Source organism: Mustelus asterias, chromosome 9 (assembly GCF_964213995.1).
Source record: "Mustelus asterias chromosome 9, sMusAst1.hap1.1, whole genome shotgun sequence".
NCBI lineage: Eukaryota > Metazoa > Chordata > Chondrichthyes > Carcharhiniformes > Triakidae > Mustelus > Mustelus asterias.
Genome location: NC_135809.1, coordinates 81,602,084 through 81,626,555, shown reverse-complemented (window position 1 = coordinate 81,626,555; position 24,472 = coordinate 81,602,084). Strand labels below are relative to the sequence as shown.

At 41.6% G+C, this 24,472-nt stretch overlaps 1 protein-coding gene across 7 annotated transcripts in view; it reads left to right on the top strand.

Annotated features, from left to right (window-relative positions):
• LOC144498775 (activating molecule in BECN1-regulated autophagy protein 1-like) overlaps positions 1-24,472 on the top strand; it is a 409,078-nt gene that overhangs the window by 240,663 nt on the left and 143,943 nt on the right. For all 7 annotated transcript variants that reach the window (XM_078220425.1, XM_078220422.1, XM_078220420.1 and 4 more), the window contains one exon: positions 13,358-13,468. In XM_078220425.1, the coding sequence (XP_078076551.1) occupies positions 13,358-13,468 (111 nt within the window). The remainder of the gene's footprint in view (positions 1-13,357; positions 13,469-24,472) is intronic.

Below are 24,472 nucleotides of genomic sequence, written 5' to 3'. Positions count from 1 at the left end.
CACAAGTTCGTAAGGAGGGCTTTGCAGGATGGACTGTGCAGGGTAAGCCTTTGATGTTTTCAGTGCCTAGGTTAATGCAGTTTTAGTCTTATGATTTTCCTGTTGCGGTTGACAAAACTGAGTAGCCTGCAAAGCAATTTGAGGGCAATTAGAATCGACCACATTTCTGAGGGTCTGGGCCATGTGTATGCCAGATTTCCTGAATGAGATTTGTGAACCAGGTCAGTTTTTAGGACAGTCCAGAAGTTTCATGATCATTATTACTGAGACTAGTTTTTAATTTCAGATTTATTAACTGAATTTCAATTCCTCCAGCTGCTGTTACAGGATTTGGTCATTAGTCCAGATCTCCAGTAACATTACCACTCTGCCACCAGATGCTAGTTTTGGTGTATTGGAGTCGAGTACCATGATGAAATATCCTAAAGTTGAACATGTTCTAAGGGCAAATAAAACAATGAAAAAAAATTAATGTGTTTAAATGTATACTCAAATTACTATCCTTGGGTGAAGTAAAGAACATGGAGATAGTCATTTTTAATGATGCTTCACAGAGGACAGATGTGGAAGTGTTCGAGAGGTGACAGAAAAGATCCATGAGAATGGTTGCAGAGATGAGGGACTTCAGTTTCATAGATTTGAGAAGTTGTTCACCAAGAAGAGAATGTTTAAAGGAAATTTGATAGAGATATTCAAAATCAAGAGGGGTCTGGATAGAGTAGATAGGGGCAAACTGTTCCTGTTGAAGGAAGGATCAAGAGGGCAGAGATTGAAAGCAATTGGCAAAAAAAAAAGCAATCGATATGAGGAGAAACCTTTTCACACACTGGTTCGGATCTGAAATGCACTGTCTGAAAGTGGTGGAGGCAGGTTCAAGGGAGACAAGTTCAGTCGAAACATCTAAAAGAGACTTTATTGCCATCTGCACAGGAAAATACATGCGGGGTGCAGAAAAGAGCAGAAGAGTGGCAATCGGTGAATTGCTGTACTGTGAACCAGCACAGATACGATGGGCTGGATGGCCTCTTTCTGTACTGTAACTATTCTATGATTCTGTGCTAATCTTCCTGATTTGTATTTACACACTGTTGGTTTCATATTTTCAATGTGCAGAAGTAGGAAATGTTCTTTAGTTTGAGAGGCTAAAGAAAATGAAAAGGGTGAAGCACTGATCTTGTGGAGGCAGTGGATATTTTATGTGAGATGTTGTCCAATGGCCATACTGAAGGTCGTATACCCATTGAATGTTATATAGATAATGTTTGATTTGTGGAACAATGTACATACTGCAGAAAAATGTGAGTGAGAAGAGATAATGGATTGATCTTGCTGGCTTGTAACATGCTGGAGTGGGAAAACACCTCTACATTTACATGTGTGGACATGCGTCCAATTGTTTTACAAAAAGAAATGCAGGTGCAAAGAGCTTGTTCGCGATCCTAGAGAAGAGCTGAATCACAATGTAATGCTTTGTGCAGAATATAGAGGTTTTTGATTGAATTTCATTTGAAATTTTTATTGTACATATAAACTGGAATCTTTATTTAAACAAAGAGAAAGAAATCTGTTATATATTAATTGTGTTTAATTGCATGCAGGCAATGAGCATTAACTGGGGATGCACTCATGCACCTAGAATTAGGAACAGACTGAAATTGATGGCTAGGTTAGGAGGTGCATATTTGTAATGTGTATCTCTGTAAAATACAAGTGTCTAAAGATTGGCTCCAGTTCTGTCCTTCACCAGCTGGCTTTCTGGATGAGATGATGTGGAGATGCTGGCGTTGGACTGGGGTGAAGAAAGTAAGAGTTTTAACAACACTTTTAACAGGTTAAAGTCCAACAGGTTTGTTTGGTAGCAAATGCCATTAGCTTTCAGAGCCCTGCTCCTTCATCAGATGGAGTGGATATCTGCTTTCAAACAAGGCACACAGAGATACAAAATCAAGTTACAGAATACTGATTAGAATGCGAATCTTTACAGCTAATCAAGTCTTAAAGATACAGACAATGTGAGTGGAGGGAGCATTAGGCACAGGTTAAAGAAATGTGTATTGTCTCCAGACAGGACAGCCAGTGAGATTCTGCAAGTGCAGGAGGCAAACTGTGGGGGTTACCAATAGTGTGACATGAACCCAATATCCCGGTTGAGGCCGTCCTCGTGTGCGGAACTTGGCTATCAGTTTCTGCTCAGCGACTCTGCGCTGTCGTGTGTCGTGAAGGCCGCCTTGGAGAACGCTTACCCGAAGATCAGAGGCCGAATGCCCGTGACTGCTGAAGTGCTCCCACACAGGAAGAGAACAGTCTTGCCTGGTGATTGTCGAGCGGTGTTCATTCATCCGTTGTCGTAGTGTCTGCATGGTTTCCCCAATGTACCATGCTTCAGGACATCCTTTCCTGCAGCGTATCAGGTAGACAACGTTGGCCGAGTTGCAAGAGTAGGTACCGTGTACTTGGTAGATGGCGTTCTCACGTGAGATGATGGCATCCGTGTCAATGATCCGGCACATCTTGCAGAGGTTGCTGTGGCAGGGTTGTGTGGTGTCGTAGTCACTGTTCTCCTGATGGCTGGGTAGTTTGCTGCGGACAATGGTCTGTTTGAGGTTGTGCAGTTGTTGGAAGGCAAGAAGTGGGGGTGTGGGGATGGCCTTGGCGAGATGTTCGTCTTCATCAATGACATGTTGAAGGCTCTGGAGGAGATGCCGTAGCTTCTCTGCTCCGGGGAAGTACTGGACGACGAAGGGTACTCTGTTCACCGTGTCCCGTGTTTGTCTTCTGAGGAGGCCGGTGCGGTTTTTCGCTGTGGCGCGTTGGAACTGTCGATCGATGAGTCGAGCGCCATATCCTGTTCTTATGAGGGCATCTTTCAGTGTCTGGAGGTGTCTGTTGCGATCCTCCTCATCCAAGCAGATCCTGTGTATACGGAGGGCTTGTCCGTAGGGGATGGCTTCTTTGACGTGTTTAGGGTGGAAGCTGGAGAAGTGGAGCATCGTGAGGTTATCCGTGGGCTTGCGGTACAGTGAGGTGCTGAGGTGACCGTCCTTAATAGAGATGCGTGTGTCCAAGAATGCAACCGATTCCGGAGAGTCGTCCATGGTGAGTCTGATGGTGGGATGGAACTTGTTGATGTCATCATATAGTTGTTTCAGTGATTGTTCACCATGAGTCCAAAGGAAGAAAATGTCATCGATGTATCTAGTGTATAGCATCGGTTGAAGGTCCTGTGCGGTGAAGAGGTCTTGTTCGAACCCGCGCATGAAGATGTTGGCATATTGAGGTGTGCATTTGGTCCCCATGGCTGTTCCGTGTGCCTGGATGAAGAACTGGTTGTTGAAGGTGAAGACATTGTGGTCCAGGATGAAGCGGATGAGTTGTAAAATTGCATCTGGAAACTGGCAGTTGTCGGCGTTGAGTACTGAGGCCGTTGCAGCAATGCCATCATCGTGGGGGATGCTGGTGTAGAGCGCCGAGACATCCATTGTGACGAGGAGTGCTCCTGGTTCAACTGCTCCGTGTGTGTTGAGTTTCTGTAGGAAGTCCGTAGTGTCGTGACAAAAGCTGGGGGTTCTTTGTACAATGGGTTTCAGGATGCCCTTGACATAGCCGGAGAGGTTCTCGCACAGGGTCCCATTGCCCGATACGATGGGACGGCCGGGTGTGTTTGCCTTGTGTATCTTCGGGAGGCAGTAGAGATCTCCAATGCGGGGAGTACGTGGGATGAGAGCACGGAGGGAAAGACAAAAAGGTCCAACAATTACAACTTGTATTTATATAGTAATTTTAACATTGAAATAACCCTTCAAACGGTGACCAACATTATAGCAGTCCATTTTGAAAAATTTGGGAGAGAACTAAAAACTGTTTCAAAAGACACAGATGTTGGCAGAGACAGAGTTGGATTTAGTCTCATTTTAAGTTAGATACTGTCACTATTTTATAGTTCAATCCCATTTACCAATTTGTAACCTTTATAGCAATCACCAAAAAATTGCTATTTTAAAGTTGGTGTATTTAAAGCTATCCATTTACTTACTCTGCATTACTACGGCAGCAGCTTGCAATTGATAGCTAATTGATCATTTAATTACTAATGGCTGTTGGCAAAAGCACTCCAAATTTGCGACGGGAAAAATAAGCAGGCTCTGGCTCCACTTAAACAGATGGATATTGGAGTTCTCCCTGTTGAAAGAGTATAGCTCCTTAAAGATAATTGAGACACAAATCATTTTCTGAGTAAAATGTAACATATTGTGGCCTTTTGACCGAGAAAAATTGTTTTCAGATTCGAAGCTTTTAAAAAGAATAAATAAACTTAACATTTGATAGTGATCTGTTTCAAAAGTTCCTTTTGCAAAAAGCCAAATACACCAGTGGGATGAAAAGGAATCCAGATATAACTTGGGGAAAGTTGTGATTATAGACTGACCCCTGGAGTCACAACATGTTCCTAAATCAAACAAGATGAAGAGAATCCAAGGTGCAATTGCACACGTTAGAACCACACCTATTAGTTATGTTGACATATGAATTAAGAGGAGGAGTAGGCCACTCAGCCCCTCGAGCCTGCTCTGCCGCCATTCAATTACATCGTGGCTAACTTGATTGTAACTTCAGTCCCACTTTCCTGTCTGCCCCGATAACCTTCCACCTCCTTGTTAATCAAGAATTTATCTGGCTTAGCCTTAAAAATATCCAAAAACTCTGCTTCTATTGCCTTTTCGGGAAGAGAGTTCATCGATAGATAGATCATAGATACCCTACAGTGCAGAAAGAGGCCATTTGGCCCATCGAGTCTGCACCGACCACAATCCCACCCAGACCCTACCCCATATCCCTACATATTTACCCACTAATCCCTCTAACTTGCACATCTCAGGACACTAAGGAGCAATTTTAGCATAGCCAATCAACCTAACCCGCACATCTTTGGACTGTGGGAGGAAACCAGAGCACCCGGAGGAAAATCCACGCAGACACGAAGAGAATGTGCAAACTCCACACAGACAGTGACCCAAGCTGGAAATCAAACCCAGGTCCCTGGAGCTGTGAAGCAGCAGTGCTTACCCCTGTGCTACCGTGCCCTTCCAGAGACTCTTAACCCTTTGAGAGTTGCCATGATGATTTGTGTTTCTAGCTTTCTAAGAATGTGCACTGTTTGTACTCTGCACGAGAATAATGAAAAATATGGATCTTTAATCTGTCTGACGTCTGCAAAGCTTGTCTGGAAGAAGCGAATTGTATCACTGAAATCCTTTGGTTATGACTTCAGTACGTTTATGGAGAACAAATTAATCTTCAGAATATTTAGTGCTAGTTGATTTAATTTAAATGATTTTACTGATGATGCAGATTACTGGCACTCTACCAGTCTCTTGTTTCTGCTGCACCTGACATAATTGCGCCTAGACAGTTGCAGGTTTTGCTTCTCAAAAGGGCGGCACGGTGGCACAATGGTTAGCACTGCTGCCTCACAGCGCCAGGGACCCGGGTTCAATTCCCAGCTTGGGTCACTGTGTGGAGTTTGCACGTTCTCCGTGTCTGCGTGGGTTTCCTCCGGGTGCTCCGGTTTCCTCCCACATTCTGAAATTCGTGCTGGTTAGGTGCATTGACACCAACAAGCGCCTTAGTGTGGCGACTAGGGGAATTTCACAGTAACTTCACTGCAGTGTTAATGTAAGCCTTACTTGTGACTAATAAATAAACTTTACTTTACTTTTCATGTGGCCACTGAATCTCGTTATTTGCTCATCTTTAATAATGCTTTACTGTGGTAAATGAGACTGATGATTAGGAAAATCCTTGATATTCAACACTTCAAACCGATCCACAATTCTGTTAGATCATTGCTGATCAGTGTCGGCTTAGGTCACAGCCAACTTGGGTCATTGTCTGTGCAGAGTCTGTGCGTTCTCCCCGTGTCTGTGTGGGTTTCCTTCAGGTGCTCCGGTTTCCTCCCACAGCCACAAAATGTGCTGGTTAGGTGCATCGGCCATGCTAAATTCTCCCTCAGTGTACCCGAACAGGCACCGGAGTGTGGCGACCAAGGTATTTTCACAGTAACTTCATTGCAGTGTTAATGTAAGCCTATTTGTGACACTAATAAATAAACTTTAAAAACTTGAAGGCGAAGTTAGTTAAGCATTTGAGAGAGATTGGAATCGAGGATTGTGCTGATAGATGAAGAAGGATACGAAAAGGCTCAAGTGGAGCATCACTGGCAGCATGGAATGTTTGGACAGAACGGCTTGTTTCTGTGCTGCATATTCCTTGTAAAAGATAGTGTAGTTTGTGAAGGAGAACTTTGAGAAGATGAAATGGGTGTGGGACAGAGGGAAATAATTTGCAGCAAGGTTTGGCTTCCCCTGTGGAGAGAGAAAATGTTGATATGTTGGGTCAATGATCTCTCTTCGGAGCAGGAATAATTTATCGATTGCAGAGATTTTAAACAAGTACGAAGAAAGGAAAAGGATTGGGTTGGAGGATCAGAACACAAAAGAAAGTCACTGATGAGGTGGAAGGCAGGAAATATTAAATGACAGAAGAGATGATGGTGCAAAAATTTAAAGGAAATGGTAATGGGATATTATTCTCTCTTCCTTTCTCCAGTTTCTCCATTTCTGCGGTGTCTGTTCTGACAATGCTTCTAATTTGTCTTCCTTTCTTCTCAACCAAGAATTTATCACCTGGTGTTGCCGAGGCCCTCAACCAAGTCCCGTTTCATTTTCTGTATTTGTGCTCACACTCCTTCCTCTCCAACCCCTTCCCTCCTCACTGCCTGACTCCCCAGTGATTCCTTCTGGGTGACATAGCAATTGAATTTCTTTCAGTTTAATATACTGAGTTTGCTGCTCACAATGCAGTCTGCTCGACGTTGGGATTTTGTGACCATTTTGTCCAACACCGTTGTTCAGTAACTGCTTTGTCAAGCACCTTCATTTAGTCAGCAAGTGTGACCCAAGCCTGCCATTTTAATTCTCTGCCCACTATCTCTCTTGGCATCCTACACCATTTGAATGAAGCTAATCTTAAACTCAAGGAATAGCACCTCATGTTTCATTTCGTCACTTTATGGCTTTACAGTTTTACTGATTTCAACAATATCAGACTATAGCCCCCAGTTTTCTTTGGATAGCAGGTGTTGGTGATTATTATGTTTTTCCTATTTATACCCCTGCAGACATTTCTTTTCTCCCACAATGTTTCTTTTTGCATTGCACAATAACCCCTTTTGTCATTTAATCTCTCCTGCCTCCACTCTCATCGCAGACCTTCCCATTTTGTTCTCCACCTCTTTTCCATTTCTTACATCTTGTTTTTTTTTTCTCCAGTTCTTGTGGATGGTCATCAGGCTGAAATGTTAACCCTGTTTTTCTATCCCCAGCCTGACCTGCTGAGGATTTCCAACATTTAACATTTTGATTTCAGACGTCCAGAACCTGCAGTATTTTATTTTGTTTATAGGAAAGTATTTGCCTTTAGGAATTTCTGCTTTGACTCCCACTGAGTCGTTGAGCTGAAAGAAGATGTCCGCTTTGTTGAATGCTTGTTATTTTGCTCGCAGATTCTGCGTCAGTGCTGCAGCAACTATTTGTGGTTAATCATTGCCTTTAACATAACAAAAAGTCCCAAAACATTTGGAAGGTTTGAACAGATCAGTGTTTTGCCTCAGCGAGCAGCCAAAGGTTAGGATTAAGGCTACAGTTTCTACGGAAAATAAAAGTTGCAGCTTGAGTCTTGCCAATCTGAATTAAAAACATGCACTGGCTCATCCGGAACATGATGTCAGAGAGAATGGAGCAAAGTAAATTATACATACTACTAGACAGCATTTTGTGCCACTAGTTAGTCTTGGTGGCAGGGCACTCCTTAGCATTTGCTGTCAAAGATTAGAGTATGGTGGATCCCTAATGTCTTGGTTTTGCAACTCCCGGAATCTAGTTGCCAATGCCTCATGTAAAGCTCTTTGTCCTCTCTGCGCCACATTTTAGTGTCAACATTTCCACTTTGTGCACATTGTGAGCGGGAACTCTACACTCCAGTTCACACATATGGTGTATAGAGGCCACAATACCTGCCATAAGGACAGAATGGTGTTGCAAGAAGTGAGCAAAAAATGTGGGCCAGTGTACCTGCACCTGGTCTCGGGATGCAGCAGGATTGAAGATGGAAGGAAGGTGAATAAAAGTACATAAATAGATGGGAATTAAAGGGAAAAAGTTAATGGTAATGAAGAGAAGAGAGGAAGAGCACAGACGTTGAGGGTGGGAGTGTGAGAATGAACACATGGAGAGAAGAGTAAACCAAGTTAAATGATGGGAATGCTAGAACCCAAGAATTATTAATCTAATTGTGGCCTCAACTCCACTTTATGATATTCCCACCATAACCCTTGATTTCCTTGTTAGCCTTGAATGATTTAGCCTTCACTGTTCTCTGTAATTTCAATATTTGCATTTTGCTATTAAATTGAGTCTTGGAAAATGCTATTAAACTCTTATTGTGAGTAATTAATTAAAATAGTAAGTGTATAATTTTATTCAACAGGATTCTAAATGGTACCTTTTATCTGTGTCTGTTTGCAGTTACTGGTCTTGCAAATGATGCCAATGATTTGAAAAGTAGTGTGAATGTCTGAACTTAATTCAGAAATGTGCTGCAAGTAGGTTTTAATTTAAATACACTCTCTTGCTTTGTATAGCAGAGTAGTGAATTCAGCACATTCATTGTCGAAGGAAGGTTTAGTACCACATTTCAGAAAATAAACTAGAACTTTAATTTACCGAGAATTTGGCCCTGTTTTAATGAATTACAAACAACATTTTAAAATCTTGAATTTCTGTCCATCCTTAACAGCTGCAGGAATACATGTTGTGTTTTGTCTGAGGCCATACCAAAGTGCTTCACAGCAAAGTGGAAGAAAGAGCATTGATCATAAACTACAGGGGCGGCACGGTAGCACAGTGGTTAGCACTGCTGCTTCACAGCTCCAGGGACCTGGGTTCAATTCCCGGCTTGGGTCACTGTCTGCGTGGAGTTTGCACATTCTCCTCGTGTCTGCGTGGGTTTCCTCCGGGTGCTCCGGTTTCCTCCCACTGTCCAAAGATGTGCGGGTTAGGTTGATTGGCCATGCTAAAAATTGCCCCTTAGTGTCCTGAGATGCGTAGGTTAGAGGGATTAGTGGGTAAATATGTAGGGATATGGGGGTAGGGTCTGGGTGGGATTGTGGTCGGTGCAGACTCGATGGGCCAAATGGCCTCTTTCTGTACTGTAGGGTTTCTATGATCTATGATCATTTTCTTTGGTGCTCATTACATAGAAACATACAAGTAGGCCATTCAGCCCTTCAAGCCTGCTCCACTATTCATTATGATCATGGCTGATCATCAAGTTCAATACCCTGATCCTGTTTTTCTCCCATATCCCTTGAACCCTTTCTGTGGTAGTGAATTCCATAGATTCACCACTCTCTGGGTGAAGAAATTGTTCCTTGCACCCTTAAAGGTTTATCCCTTATCCTCAAACTATGACCCCTAGTTGTGGACTCCCCCACCATCGGGAATATTCTTTCTGAATCTACCCTGTCTAATCCTGCTAGAACTTTATAAGTTTCTATGAGATCCCCTCTCATTCTTCTAAACCACAGTGAATATAATCCTAACCAACTTAATCTCTCCTCACATGACAATCTTGCTATCCCAGGAATCATCCTGGTACACCTTTGTTGTACTCCCTCTATAGCAAGAACATTCTTCCTCAGTTAAGGACACCAAAAGTGCACACAATACTCCAAATGTGGCCTCACCAATACCATGTACGAATTGCAGTAAAACATCCATATTTCTATGCTCAAACCTTCTTGCTATGCAGACAAACATACTGCTTGCCTTCTTTATTGCCTGATATACCTCCGTGCTTACTTTCAGCAACTGATGCACACAGACGCAATGGTCTCACTGAGTTACCACCTCTCTCAATTTACACCCATTCAAATAATAATGTCTTCCACATTATACTGCATCTGCCATGCGTATGCCCACTCATTTAGCCTGTCCAAATCACACTGAAGCATCTTTGCATCCTCCTCACAGCTCACCCTCCACCCGGCTTTGTATCATCTGCAAACTTGGAGATCAGGCATTTAGTTCCCTCTTCCAAATCATTAATATATAATGTGAACAGTTGGGGTCCTCGCACAGATCCCTACGGTACCCCACTAGTCACTGCCAATCGGAAAAGGACCCATTTATTCCAACTCTATGCTTTCTGTCTGCTAACCAGTTTTCGGGTGGAGGGTGAGCTGTGAGGAGGATGCAAAGATGCTTCAGTGTGATTTGGACAGGCTGAATGAGTGGGCATACACATGGCAGATGCAGTATAATGTGGATAAATGTTGAGGTTATCCATTTTGGTAGCAAAAATGGGAAGACATTATTATTTGAATAGGTGTAAATTGAGAGAGGTGGTAACTCAGCAAGACCATTGTGTCTGTGAGCATCAGTTGCTGAAAGTAAGCACAGAGGTACAGCAGGCAGTAAAGAAGGCAAGCAGTATGTTTGCCTTCATAGCAAGAAAATTTGAGCAAAGAAATATGGAGTTACCCTCCAATCTGTAGGAACCATTTCAGAGCTTAAAATGACCACCAAAGGATCTACTATTTCTAGGGCCACTTCCTTAAGTACTCTGGGATGAAGATTGTCAGGCCCTGGAGATTTGTCCACCTTCAATCCCATTAATCTCCCCAAAACAATTTCTCCACTAATACTGATTTCCTTCTGCTTTTCACTAAAACTTGTGTTTCTCAGAACTTCCAGTACTTTATTAATGTCTTCCATTGTGAAGACAGAAGCAAAGTACAAATTTAGTCGCTCAGCCATTTCTTTGTTCCCTGTTATGAATTCTCCCGTTTCTGACTGTAAGGGGCCCACATTTGTTTTTGTTAGTCTTTTTCTCTTTACATATCTATAGAAACATTTACAATCAGTTTTATGTTTCCTGCTATCTTACTTTCATACTCTATTTTCCCCTTCTTAATCAATCCCCAGTCCACCTTTGCTGAATTTTAATCTGTTCCCAATCCCCAGATTTATTGTTTTTTTTCTTGCCACTTTGTATGTTTTTTTGAAATTAATGCGATCTTTAATTTTGCTTGTAAGCCATAGTCTGGCCATAGTTTGGCAACAGTTCCCTTTCCACCCTTGCGCCAAATAGGAATAAATAACTTTTGAAGTTCACCTATTCGTTCCTTGAATGCCTGCCATTGCCTGCCCACTGTCCTTCCTTTCAGTAATGCTTCCCAGTGCATCGTAACCAACTCGTGCCTCAAACCATCATGTTTACCTTTATTGAGATTCAGGACCCTGGTCCCAGAATCACCTCGGTATCAATCTTGATAAAGAATTCTATTAAATTATGGTCACTCATCCCCAAGGTTTCACAAATAGATTGCCAACTAATCATTTCACATTGCACAATACCCAGTCTAAGATGATCTGCTCCTTGTTGATTTTTCAATGTATTGGTTCAAACAACCATCCTGTATACACTCCAGAAATTTCACCTCTATTGTACAGTGACTAATTTGATTAATCCAATCTATATGCAGATTAAAGTCACCCATCATCACAGACGTTCCTTTGTCACATGCAACTCTGATTTCCTGTCTAATGCTTATCCCAACATTACAGTTTGGTCTGTTTACCACCCCCATGAACATTTTTTGCCCCTTGGTATTTCTTAACTCGACCCATACAGATTCCACATTGTGCTAAGATTTTTCCTCAATATTGTATCAATATATCTTCTTTAATCGGCAATGCATCGTTAATGAATAACATCAGGAAATCTTTCCTTAACAAGCACCATGCCATTTTCTATGTTTGCCTGAGGTGACAGATGGTTTAACCTCTCATCTAAAAGATAGCATTACAAATAACTTGGCATTTGATACTGCACTAAAACACCAGCTAGTTTGTGCTCTGAAGAACCAAAACTTGTAGCATGATGGTAGCATTTTGGCCTGAGGCTGAGGCTCATTGTATATCTCAACACTTGCTGTCAGTTCGCATTTGGATAGGGGATGAGCAAAGATTGTGGGGAATCAAGCTCCTGCTTTTCAAGCTAGTAGTTTGAGCTTTTTGTACTCCCATCAATTTAAGAGGCTGTCAGAAGTTAACATTAATAAGTTAAATTTATATCGCTCCTTTAGTAGAACTTCCCAAAGCACTTCAAAGAAGTTATCAGACAACATTCGAGCCATGTGGTGATATTAGGACCAGTGACAACTTGGCCAAAGAGTTTTACTTGTGGCCTGGGTAGATGAGGTTGAGCTGCCAATGATTAGACAATGGAAATTGTGGATGCATAAGATATTAAAGTAACAGATTGATTGGTAAAAACTATTTCCATTAATTAGGGTATCTAGAACTAAGCGGCTTAGTCAAAAACTTAGAGCCAAACTTTCAGGTGTGAAATTATGAAACGTGTTTTTACGTGAAAGATAATAGAGTTTGGAACTTGTTTCCGTGAAGGGCAGTTGAAGCTAAATCAATTACAAGTTTTAAAAATTAGATTGATAGATATTTGTTAACCAGATATTAAGGAGAATGGGGCAAAAGTGGGTATGGAGTTAGTTCACATATCAGCCAAACAGGCTCAAGAAACTAAATCGTCTATTCGTGTTATTATGTTCCTATTAGAGACCATATTGGAGGGAAATGTGCAAATGCATCTCCTATTTAAGCTGTTCTGGTATTAATTTTTCTGCGAGCATTGTTTTGTGCATATGCGTACAGCTGTTAGGGGTGAACAGTGCATTAAGCTTTCTAACCACTTACATATTTTCCTCCACTTGCACGTGATCATGTGCCAGTAAAAATTGACAATTAGTCACACTGCAGCCACTGGAAGCAGAGTAAAAACATTTGCTGTCAAAGAAAAGTCCCCTACCTTTATCATGTGATCAAAATATCTGTACTTTAAAGGGTTATTTTATCAAAAGGATCATAAAATATCTCGACTGTTTTTAAATCAATTAGTCTTCATTCATTCAACTTCCAGACACTGCATTCCATGGTTAAAGCCAAGTCAAGCCTTTGTAATCAATGGATGTCAATTGTGCAAGCTTTTGTTCTCTTTCGCTGATATCTGAACTCCTCAGTTGATCTCTTTTTACAGATGGGAATGTCTTCAAAATTTAACCTATTTTACATGGCCTTTCATGATTTAATATTCAATATTTTCACTGCTTGGTAAAAAGTTAATGATTGGTGAGTTAAACAAGCAGCAAGTCGGCATAAACTGCTAAATTGGTAATGGCTAAAAGATATCCTTTACTGAGTGTCTTATTCGCTAATTGCAGGTGCTGTGATAGGTGACGGACAGTCTGCTGTGGCCAGTAATATTGCCAATATCACTTATCGCCTCCAGTGGTGGGATTTCACCAAGTTTGATCTTCCAGAGATCAGTAATGGTAAGTGACATGTGAAGACTGCTGGAAGCTATGGGTCTTTACCTTGACCCATGTGGAGTTCCATAAAAATCTTTATGATCAAAGTGATGTATTCTGCACCACATAAAAGCATATGATGGCAAAAAAGGTCAACCAAATGGATAGATCTTTACTAAGGGGCAGCATGTTTTAATTTCGACCAGTGAAGCTATCGATGGATGATATTTATGTTTACCTTCTGAAAACTAGTATGGTTTTGAACACAACATTCAGTGATCCTTGCCAACCAGTTAATTTCCAGTATGCCTTTCCCCATCTAGAATGTTCAGGTAAAGGCAGAAAACTCCTTGTGACTAATTTTAGACTGCTGAAATAGTGATTCTCAAAGCGCCTGGAATAGTATCAATCGGTCCATAAACATGCTGTTGAAGGGGATACTTTCACTCTTATACACTCCCTAGTCTGGAGTTATGACATTCACAATCTAACTGGGTGTTGAGAGTATTGGCTTTGAGCAGATTTTTTTCATGCAGCCTCCATGACACATCTATCCTGTTATTGTTTAGTAAGAATTCCATTTGGAGAAACATTGTTAGCAAAATAAATGTGATTCATGCCATAATTTATAACATGTTACATTGACTTTGAACCCAATCAAACTTAGCCCACTTAGTTTACAGGGGTTGAGACAGTGGAGTCTTTAAACTTCCAGAGGGAGTGCAAATTATTCGGCCAAACTAAATCATATCACAGCCCCAGGATGAATATTTCAGTAGCCATTTTCTTGGAAAATAGGAAGTGGCTGGAATGTTAAAATTGTATTCTCATCTACAGTGAAGATTTGATAACATTGAACTGGTAAGACAGGATTACAACCCAGTGCACTGTGGCTGATTTGTGTTCTTTCTGCCAAGAGCTCATCAAAATTGCTTGAATTATACTGCAACTCCCTCAACCACCATTATTATTCTTCCCTAATCTAATTATGTTTTGTTTCTACATTAAGCAACTTCCTTGCCTGCCAATTCTCTCGTCATCCTGACATTTAAACATTGATTTATTTGAAGGCTTTTTGATGTCATAAATTTTCAGCCAGTTTTATATCTTATAAGCACAGAGCTAATTTCAGTTCAAATAATTATCTCCTGTAATGGCATTGAAATAGATTTTTGAGTATGCTTGAGATGGAGAATTAGGTAATTTTTTTGATCTTTGAAAGAGTTCACATTCATAGGAAAATGGGTCTGTTATATGTTCCTGATGTACAAGTAGTGTTTTTCATCTGCGTGTATTCTTCAGTGGCAAACCCAATCATCCCTATCAAATGTCATTTGTGTTACTGCAGTATGTCCAAAATACATTACAACCAATAAATTCTGTGATGCTTAAATACATATTCATATAAAGAGGCTCTGTTGATGTGTTCTACCTCAAGCACATTGAAAATTCATTTTCCTGTGCCAATTTATGAAAGGATTGTTTGATAAATAGTCTTGTTGTTTTAAGATGTAAAATTAACTGAAACCCTCTGACACTGAAAAGCTTTAAACATTTTTCATTGTTGGAATTGGTGTGTGTAACATCGGACTTAAAAGCAGGAGTAGGCCATTCGCCCCTTCAAGCCTGCTCCACTATGCAATAAAATCATGTCTGGTCTGATAATCCTCTCAACTTCATTTTCCCTATAGCCTTTGTCTCCCTTGTCTGTCAAAAATCTGCCCAATTCTGCCTTGAATAAATTCAATGACCCAGTCCTCACTGATTTTTGGGAGAGAGAATTCTACATATTGATCAACCTCAAGAGAAAACAAATCTCATCTCCATCTTAAAAGGGAGATCTCTTATTCTTAAACTGTATACCCTAGTTCAAGTCTCCCCCACAAAAGGAAACATCCTCCCAGTATCCATCCTATCAAGTCCTCTCAGGATCTTGTATGTTTCAATATGATCACCTGTCATTCTTCTGAACTCCAATGGGTATAGGTCAAACCTGTTCAAACATTCCTCATATGATAACCCCTTCATCCCAGAAATGAGTCAAGTAAACCACCTCTGAACTGCTTCCACCACATTCTAGAGCAATGAGAGTAAGTTTTTCATTTGGTTGCATTAAAATTCCTTCCCTACATAAAGGTAGCCTATCCATGTAACTAATCCATTTTAAATTTAAAAACTTGCATCCTAATTTTTTGTTCTTTATTTCTTCATGCTATTCCCCATTCCAGATTCAGCATTTTCCAAGGTAACATAGCCGGCACTTGTTTGTTGAATTGCTGGTATGTACATGCACTCTACCCAATTTATTGGAGAAAAATGGGAACCAATCCAATTTATTGGGAAAATCAAGGCAATATTAAGTAAAAGATACAACTCTAGGGGGCTGCAGTAGCAGAGGGACCTTTTGGCACACATGCAGGAATAGTTGAAATTGGCAGGGCAGGTTGAGAGAGTAGTTAGTAAAGCGTAAAGGATTCTTGGCTTTATAAATAGAGTATAGGGGGGCAAAAGCAAGGAAGGTATGGGGGAAATTTATAAAACATTGGTTCAACCTAAACTGAAGTATTGTGTTCAGAGCAGGTCAAAAGCTAGGAATCTTGCGGCATGTAATTCACCTCATCACCCCCTGAACCTGACCACCATCAACAAAGCACAAGTCAGGAGTGTAGTTCCAACAACACTCGAGAAGTTTGACAATATCCAAGGCAAAGCAGCCTACTTGATTGCTACCCCTTTCACAAATATTCAATTCCTGCACCACTGACGAACAGTGGCAGTCTTGTATACCGTCTGCAAAATGCACTGCAGGAACTCACCAAGGTTCCTTCGGCAGCACCCTCCAAGCCCACTACCATCTAGAAGGACAAGTGCTGCAGATACCTGGGAACAACAGCACCTGGAGATTCCCCTCCAAGTCAATCACCATCCTGACTTAGAAATATATCACCGTTCCTTCATTGTCGCTGAGTCAAAATTGTGGTATTCCCTCCCTAATAGCACGGTGGATGGACCTACATCTCGGGGCTGCATTCGGGGTAGTTCAAGAAGGCAGCTCTCCAACACCTTCTGAAGGGCAACTAGGGAAGGGCAATAAATGTTGGCCTAGCCAGCGATGCTGACGTCCCTTAATTCTGATTATTTTTTAATTCTGACCACCATGCTTTAAAAATGATTGTCAAGGCATTAGAGAGGGTGTAGAAAGGACTTGGGAAAGTGGTTGTAAGGATGAAGGACTTCAATTCCATCGGTAGATTGGAGGAGTTGTGATAGCTCTTCTTGCAGAAGAGAAGATTAAGGGAAAATTTAGTAGAGGTACTCCAAATCATAAGGGATCTGTACAGAATTGATGGGGAGAAACTGTTCCAATTGAAGGAATGGTTGATAACCAGAGGACAAGTGAATGGCAGAAGTATCAAAGGTGATGTAAGTGTTTATACAGCGAGTGGTTAGGATTTGGAATGCACTATCTTAGAGTGTGGTGGATTCAATTGTGACTTTCTGTCACCACCACATGAAAGTTATTTCCTAATGTGGTCCATGAGCTAAGATTTTGTGCATGTGCTCATATGTAAATTTGCGTATACCTCAATTTAAAATAACAGCAGCAGCAAAATTTTATTCTTAAACAAGATAAATATTAGTTAATTACAAGACTGCTGCTGAAAGTTTTTTAAGCAAAAGTGATACGTTAGCAAAAATATAAACACGAAGATTAGAATACAATTAAGGAAAAAGATACTTGGATATTAGATTTCACATCAGTCTCTGTGAAACATTGTTGTGGACTGTTGCTTTGAATTCCTTATTTCCAAAGTGAAAGGTTTGAATCTTGGAAGTCAGGCACAGTAGCTACAATGACTTCTGTAATCAACTGGAGATGACCTGTACAGGTTGACTGGGCAAGTCGGCAGCTTTGGAGAGCGAGAGAAGGTCCTGTTTCTTTACAGGTTCTGCCAAGACAACACCTGAAGATTGCTTGATTTCCTTTCTTAGCAGAACCATGATGTTGTCCTTCTGAGCACCTTCGTCTGCAGCTGCGGACAGCAGGGAGCCCATCTCTCTCATGTATTTTACCGGAAAACTGTCTGCTGGTAGTGTCTCCCCTCAAAGCTGCCACACCAAGTGGCTTCTTCAAGCCCTTTTTATAATTAATTAGTTCATAACTCATTATTTCACCAGGCAAATTATTTAATTATGTTGCGGTCCGTTGAAGTCTCTTTTTATCTTCTGTTCTCTCAGAAGCAAAAAGGTCTTTTACACCTTTTAGACATCAATGGACGTGCCTTGTTGCAGAGCTTCTTCTGCTGATTGGTGTCATACCTGGTACATAGGAAGATGATTGTGCTTGTGGAGGGTCTGTCATCTCAACTCCAGGACATCTTTGCAGGAGTCCCTCGTGTCCTAGGCCCAACAATCTTCAGCTGCTTCATCAATGACCTTCCCTTTGTCATAAGGTCATAGTGGGGATGTTCACCGAAGGTTGCACAATGTTCAGCACAATTCGCGACTCCACAGATACTGAAGCAATCCATGTTCAAATGCAACAAGACCTGGATAATATCCAAGTTTGGGTTGACAAGTGGCAGGTAACATTCACACCACACAAATGTCAGGCAATGACCATCACCAATAAGAGACACTCGAATCACCGCTCCTTGACATTCAATCGTACTACCATCACTGAATCCTCCACTGTCAGCACCCTTGAGGTTATCATTGACCAAAAACTTAACTGGACTCACCATGTAAACACAGTGGCTACAAGTGCAGGTCAGAGGCTAGGAATACTGTGGCGAGCAACTCACCTCCTGACTCCCCAAAGCCTATCTGCCATCTACAAGGCACAAGTCAGGAGTGTGATGGAATACTCCCAGCTTGACACCATCCAGGACAAAGCAGCCCCCTTGATTGGCACCACATCTACAAACATTCACCATCCACCACCGCGCTCAGTAGCAGCAGTGTGTATACTATCTACAAGAAGCACTGCAGCAATTCACCAAAGATCCTTAGACAGCACCTTCCAAACCCACGACCACTTCCATCTAGAAGGACAAGGGCAGTAATACAGGGGAACACCATAACCTGCAAGTTCTCCTCCAAACCACTCACCATCCTGACTTGGAAATATATTGCCATACCATTGCAGTTGCGGGGTCAAAATCCTGGAATTCCCTCCCAAACCGCCTTGTGGGTCAACCCACAGCACTTGGACTGCAATGATTCAAGAAGGCAGCTCACCACCACCTTCTCAAGGGCAACTAGGGATGGGCAATAAATGCTGGTCAACCAGCGACACCCATGCCCCACGAATGAATATATTAAAAAAACACTCCAAGCCAACTATTCATGTATAGCTACAACACTGTCACCCACCTGAGAATGTGGAAAACTTTCCTGGCATGTCCTGTCAACATAAAGCAAAACAAATCTAATTTGCCCATTTAGCATCCTATTAGTCTACTCCCAATTGTCAACAAAGTGATGAAAAATGTCATCAACAGTGCTATCAAGCAGCACTTACTAAACAATAAGCTGTTTATTGATGCTCAGTTTAGGTTTGCCAGGACCATTTGGTTCCAAACCTCATTACAGCTTTGATCCAAACATGAAAACAATAATGGCAATCAATAAGTGAGGTGAGAGTGACTACCCTTATCATTAAGACAGTATTTGACTGAATGTGGTATCCCAGCAGAGTTAATCAGTGGGGAGCAGAGAAAACTCTCTCCTAGATTGAGATATACCTAACAGAAAGGAAGATGCTTCGGATTTTTGAAGTCCTATCCCCTCAGCTCTAGGATAATGTCTTCGACAAAACGATCTTCAGCTGCTTCATCAATGACCTTCCCTCAAATGTATGGTCAGAAGTAGGAATGTTTGCAGATGATTGCACAGTGTTTAGTACCAGCTGTGACTCATCAAGTACTGAAGTAATCTTTGCTTTACCTGTAGCAAGACCTGGACAGCATTCAGGCTTGGTGCTGACAAGTGACTAGCAGCATTAACACCACAAAATGCCAACCAATGATTATCTTCAACAAGAAAAAATTGTATTATTCCCCTTGACTTTCAACGCCATTGTTGAATCTCACACCATCATTATCCTGGGTGTTACCATTGGCTGGAAACTTAACTGGACCAGCCTTATATATACTGTGGATGCAAGAATTGGTCAGAGGCTGGGAATTCTGTGGCAAGTAACTCACCATCTGACTCCTGAAAGCCTGTCCACTATCGACAGGGCTCTAGTTGGGTGTGTGATAGAACAGTCTCCATTTGCCTACATGAGTGGAGCTCCAACAACACTCAAGAAGCTCGACACATCCCATTCACCACCTTAAACATTCAGTCCCTCCACCACCAATACATGGTGGCAGCAGTGTGTACCATCTATTAAATCCAATGCAGCAACTCACCAAGCCTCTGTCCACAGTACCCTATCAAGCACCTCTACCGCTTCTACCACCAAGCAAACAAGAACAACAGACATATTGAAACACCACCAACAACTCTTAAGTTTTCCTCTAAACACACACTATCCTGACTTGGAAATATATGTTCCTTCACTGTTACTGGGCCAAAATCCTGGAACTCACACCCTAATAGCACTGGATACATATCTACTCCACGTGGACTGCTTGCAGTTCAAGAGGGTGTGCATTACCATCTTCTCTAGGGCAATTAAAGTTGGACAATAAATGCTGTCCACAAGCAAATAAAAAGAATCTGGAGATCCCTTGACTTGGTGTCAGATTTAAACTGCTGTTGAGAAAAGGGAAATTAAACCACAATGATCACTTCATAGAAATCATAGAAACCCTACAGTGTAGAAAGAGGCCATTTGGCCCATCGAGTCTACACCGACCACAATGCCACCCAGGCCCTACCCCCATATCCCTACATATTTACCCGCTAATCCCTCTAACCTACCCATCTCAAGACACTAAGGGGCAATTTTAGCACGGCCAATCAACCTAACCCGCACATCTTTGAACTGTGGGAGGAAACCGGAGCACCCGGAGGAAACCCACACAGACACGAGGAGAATGTGCAAACTCCACACAGACAGTGACCCAAGCCAGAAATCGAACCCAGGTCCCTGGAGCTGTGAAGCAGCAGTGCTAACCACTGTGCTACCGTGCCGCCCTTAATCTTTGATCAAGATCCACTTGATCTTTGTGGGCAGCATTCTTTTGGTCAGCGTCTGTTAGCACTGTAAAGACCCTTCTTTCATCTCCACACCCGTCCTTCCTCATCTTCACCCCACAATGCGTTAAAACAAAATCCAACATATGCAAAGTAGAGGTAATGGCTGGAATTTTACCAGCACGCCCGCCTCAGAATCAGGGCGGGCAAGGCTCGCAGAACGGCATTCTCTGCTGGCCTCAGACAGGATCTTACAAGCCTCGGGAGGGCGAGGCGGTAAAATTCCAGCAAATGTCTCAGTTTCCAGTCAATCAATATTAAACTGATATCGGTAATATCATGCAGTTTCTGCTTCCTCTCTTAACTGGTGAAGTGGCTCTCCTATCTAGAGGGACAATTACTGAACATGGACAGCTATTAAAATTATGACAAAGGCATCTGTACCTTCGTCATCTATCTTTAAATACCTTGGGGTGCAAGTATCAGGTCTTAGAAGTAACTTGCATTAAATTCAATAAGTTCCTCCATCTGACTAATTTTTAGGATCTCTTGCACCACTGGTATTTTGTCCTCTTCTTCCATTGGGATAATAGATCCAAAGTGCCCATTTAACACATCTGCCATTTTTGTATTATAATCCTGTCTTGTACTTAATTTTACTTAATGGGCTCACTCCATTTTACGGCTTTCTCTTAGTGTATATTATACATATTGCTGTTAGCTTTAATATTCCTGAAGTGTTTTTCCATATTCCCCATATGCCAGTTATTATTTACCTTGTATTCTTCTATTGACTTTTGTTGTCCTCCCAATCTCTCTTCCTCACATTTGTGTAAATCTTTTATTTAAACTTGATATCATCTCTTGGCTTATTTTTTGATCATGGGTAGAAACATAGAAAAACTACAGCACAATACAGGCCCTTCAGCCCACAAAGTTGTGCCGAACATGTCCCTACCATAGCGATTACTAGGCTTACCTATAACCCTCTATCTTACTGAGTTCCATGTACTTATCTAAAAGTCTCTTAAAAGACCCTATCGAATCCGCCTCCACCACCGTTGCTGGCAGCCCATTCCACGCACCCACCACCCTCTGAGTGAAAAACTTACCCCGACATCTCCTCTGTACCTACTCCCAGCACCTTAAACCTGTGTCCTCTTGTGGCAACCATTTCAGCCCTAGGAAAAAGCCTCTGACTATCCACTCGATCAATACCTCTCAACATCTCATACACCTCTATCAGGTCACCCCTATCCTTCATCTCTCCAAGGAGAAAAGGCCGAGCTCACTCAACCTATCGTCATAAGGCATGCTCCCCAACCCAGGCAACATCCTTGTAAATCTCCTCTGCACCCTTTCTGTGGCTTCCACATCCTTCCTGTAACGAGGCAACCAGAACTGAGCAAACCAAGTGTGGTCTGACCAGGGTTTTATATAGCTGCAACATTATCTCATGACTCCTAAACTCAATTCCTCGATTGATGAAGGCGAGTACACCATACGCCTTCTTAACCACAGCCTCAACCTGCACAGCTGCTTTGAGCGTCCTATGAACTCGGACCCCAAGATTGTTCTGATCTTCCACTCTGCCAAGAGTCCTACCATTAATATTATATTCCGTCATCCTATTTGACCTGCCAAAATGAACCACCTCACACTTATCTGGGTTGAACTCCATCTGTCACTTCTCCGCCCAGTCATGCATCCTATCAATGTCTCGCTGCAACTTCTGACATCCCTCCACACTATCCACAAGACCTCCAACCTTTGTGTCATCAGCAAATTTACCAACCCATCCCTCCACTTCCTCATCCAGGTCATTTATAAAAATCACAAAGAGTAAGGGTCGTCCCAGAACAGATCCCTGGGGCACTCCACTGGGGACCGACCTCCATGCAGAATATGACCCATCTAAAACCACTCTTTGCCTTCTGTGGGCGAGCCAGTTCTGGATCCACAAAGCAATGTCCCCTTGGATCCCATGCCCCCTCACTTTCTCAATAAGCCTTGCATGGGGCACCTTATCAAATGCCTTGCTGAAGTCAATATCTACTACATCTACTGCTCTTCCTTCATCAATGTGTTTAGTCACATCCTCAAAAAATTCAATCAGGGTACTTAAATACCAAAGCAGACTTTTGCCTTTTCAGGTATGCACTGATTTTGGATTGTACCAGGTACTTACTTGAATGCTTCCCATTGTAGGTTTACCCATTTATACTTATTTGCAGTTTACTTTGGTTGCGTTTCTTCATCCTTTTGAAATTCCCCTTGTTTAAATTTAAAATTTTGGTTTATACTTTCCCGCGCTCAATCTCAAACCTTATATCAAATTCAGTCATACAAGATGTTCCATTACATCAGTATATTAACTAATTCCTGTTGCTACAGTCATTACAAAATCCATGATGGCCTGTTACCTTGTTGTTCCATAACATTGGTCTAGAAAACGATTCCATATAAATTTTAGAAATTATGAAATGATGAGTGCACAAATTCAAGATAAGAAACTTTTCAACTGTTGAAGTAATAATTTACTAAAAGTTTGTGAACTCACATGACGTTACTCAGGTAGTTCTTCCTCTGGATAATAATTTAGTCGTGACCTTAAAGGTAGCTGAAGTTGCCAAAGCCAGATAATTGTAGCTACTTAAAAACGCTGGAGTAAAACAGAAAGTTTTATGACACTCCATGTCAACGTCTGGCTTTCAATTCTTTCTAAAGATCAGTTTGTATCCATGAGTGTGACAATTCATGTAAACTGTCAGATATTTGAACAATGTGAGGGGAAAAAAACATGTTTAGAAACATGTTGACAATTTTGATCTGTTGATATGTAATCTGGTCACCCTGTAATTGAAATTAAATCTATGAAGAGGATATTTTAATCATTGCAGGAATGATTCCCCCACCGCCACCCACTCCTGTCTTGTTTGAGAATATATTGTCCTTTAATTAATTTTCTCTACCTCTGATAGTCTTCTGTTGATAAGAGGGACGAGGCAGAAAGTTTTCTACCAGGTCTTGCGATTACCAGTCTTCAATTACACCAACGTATATATCGAGCCATTAATGTAGGAAAACATCCCAAGACCCTTCATGGGAACGTAATCAAATAAAATCAACATTAAGCCAAAGAAACTGACATTAAGAATGATGATGAGAAGCTTCATTAAAGCACTAGATTTTAGTAACAATGTCAAGGGAAGCAAGAGATGTAAAGCCAGAGGGGTGTAGGAAGGTACTTCCACAGCTTAGGGTCTAGACAGATGAAGGCACAGCCCCTAATGGTGAGGCAAAGGGAGCGGTGGATGCACAAGAACAGAGTTGGAGGAATGCAGAGTTGTCAGAAGATTATAGAGCTGCAGGATGTTACATATAGAACCTGACATCACATTCTACATTCAGTTCTCATCTTCATTATTTTTGCTTCAGCTCTTGAGGCTACTCATCCCCTTTTCTATGTCCAGTCTTGGAAATGTTACCACAAGCTGTATGATAGATTTATTTCCAATCAATTTTTAAAATATCTATTTTCTCTGAAAACAGCCTGACTGAGATCAGATGGGTGATCTGAATCCTCCTTGCTCTATGAGGAAATCCATCATCGCTACAGAGGGCACATTTTCATGCTGTAATACTCATAGCACTTTTACTTTTACAATATTAGCTCTGTTAACAGACCATGTTGCATTTTGAGACCAGTATAAATTTGCTATATTGCTTAAGGGATCAAATGCGAATTTCACAGCAGTTCATCCTTCCGAATCTATTGTTTTATATTAAAGAAAACATTTAACCTGGTGCCCTGGGGAAATCTTTAACTATGGCAGTTTGACAACGCCAAAATTCAAATTCAGTTCTTTGTACCTAGAG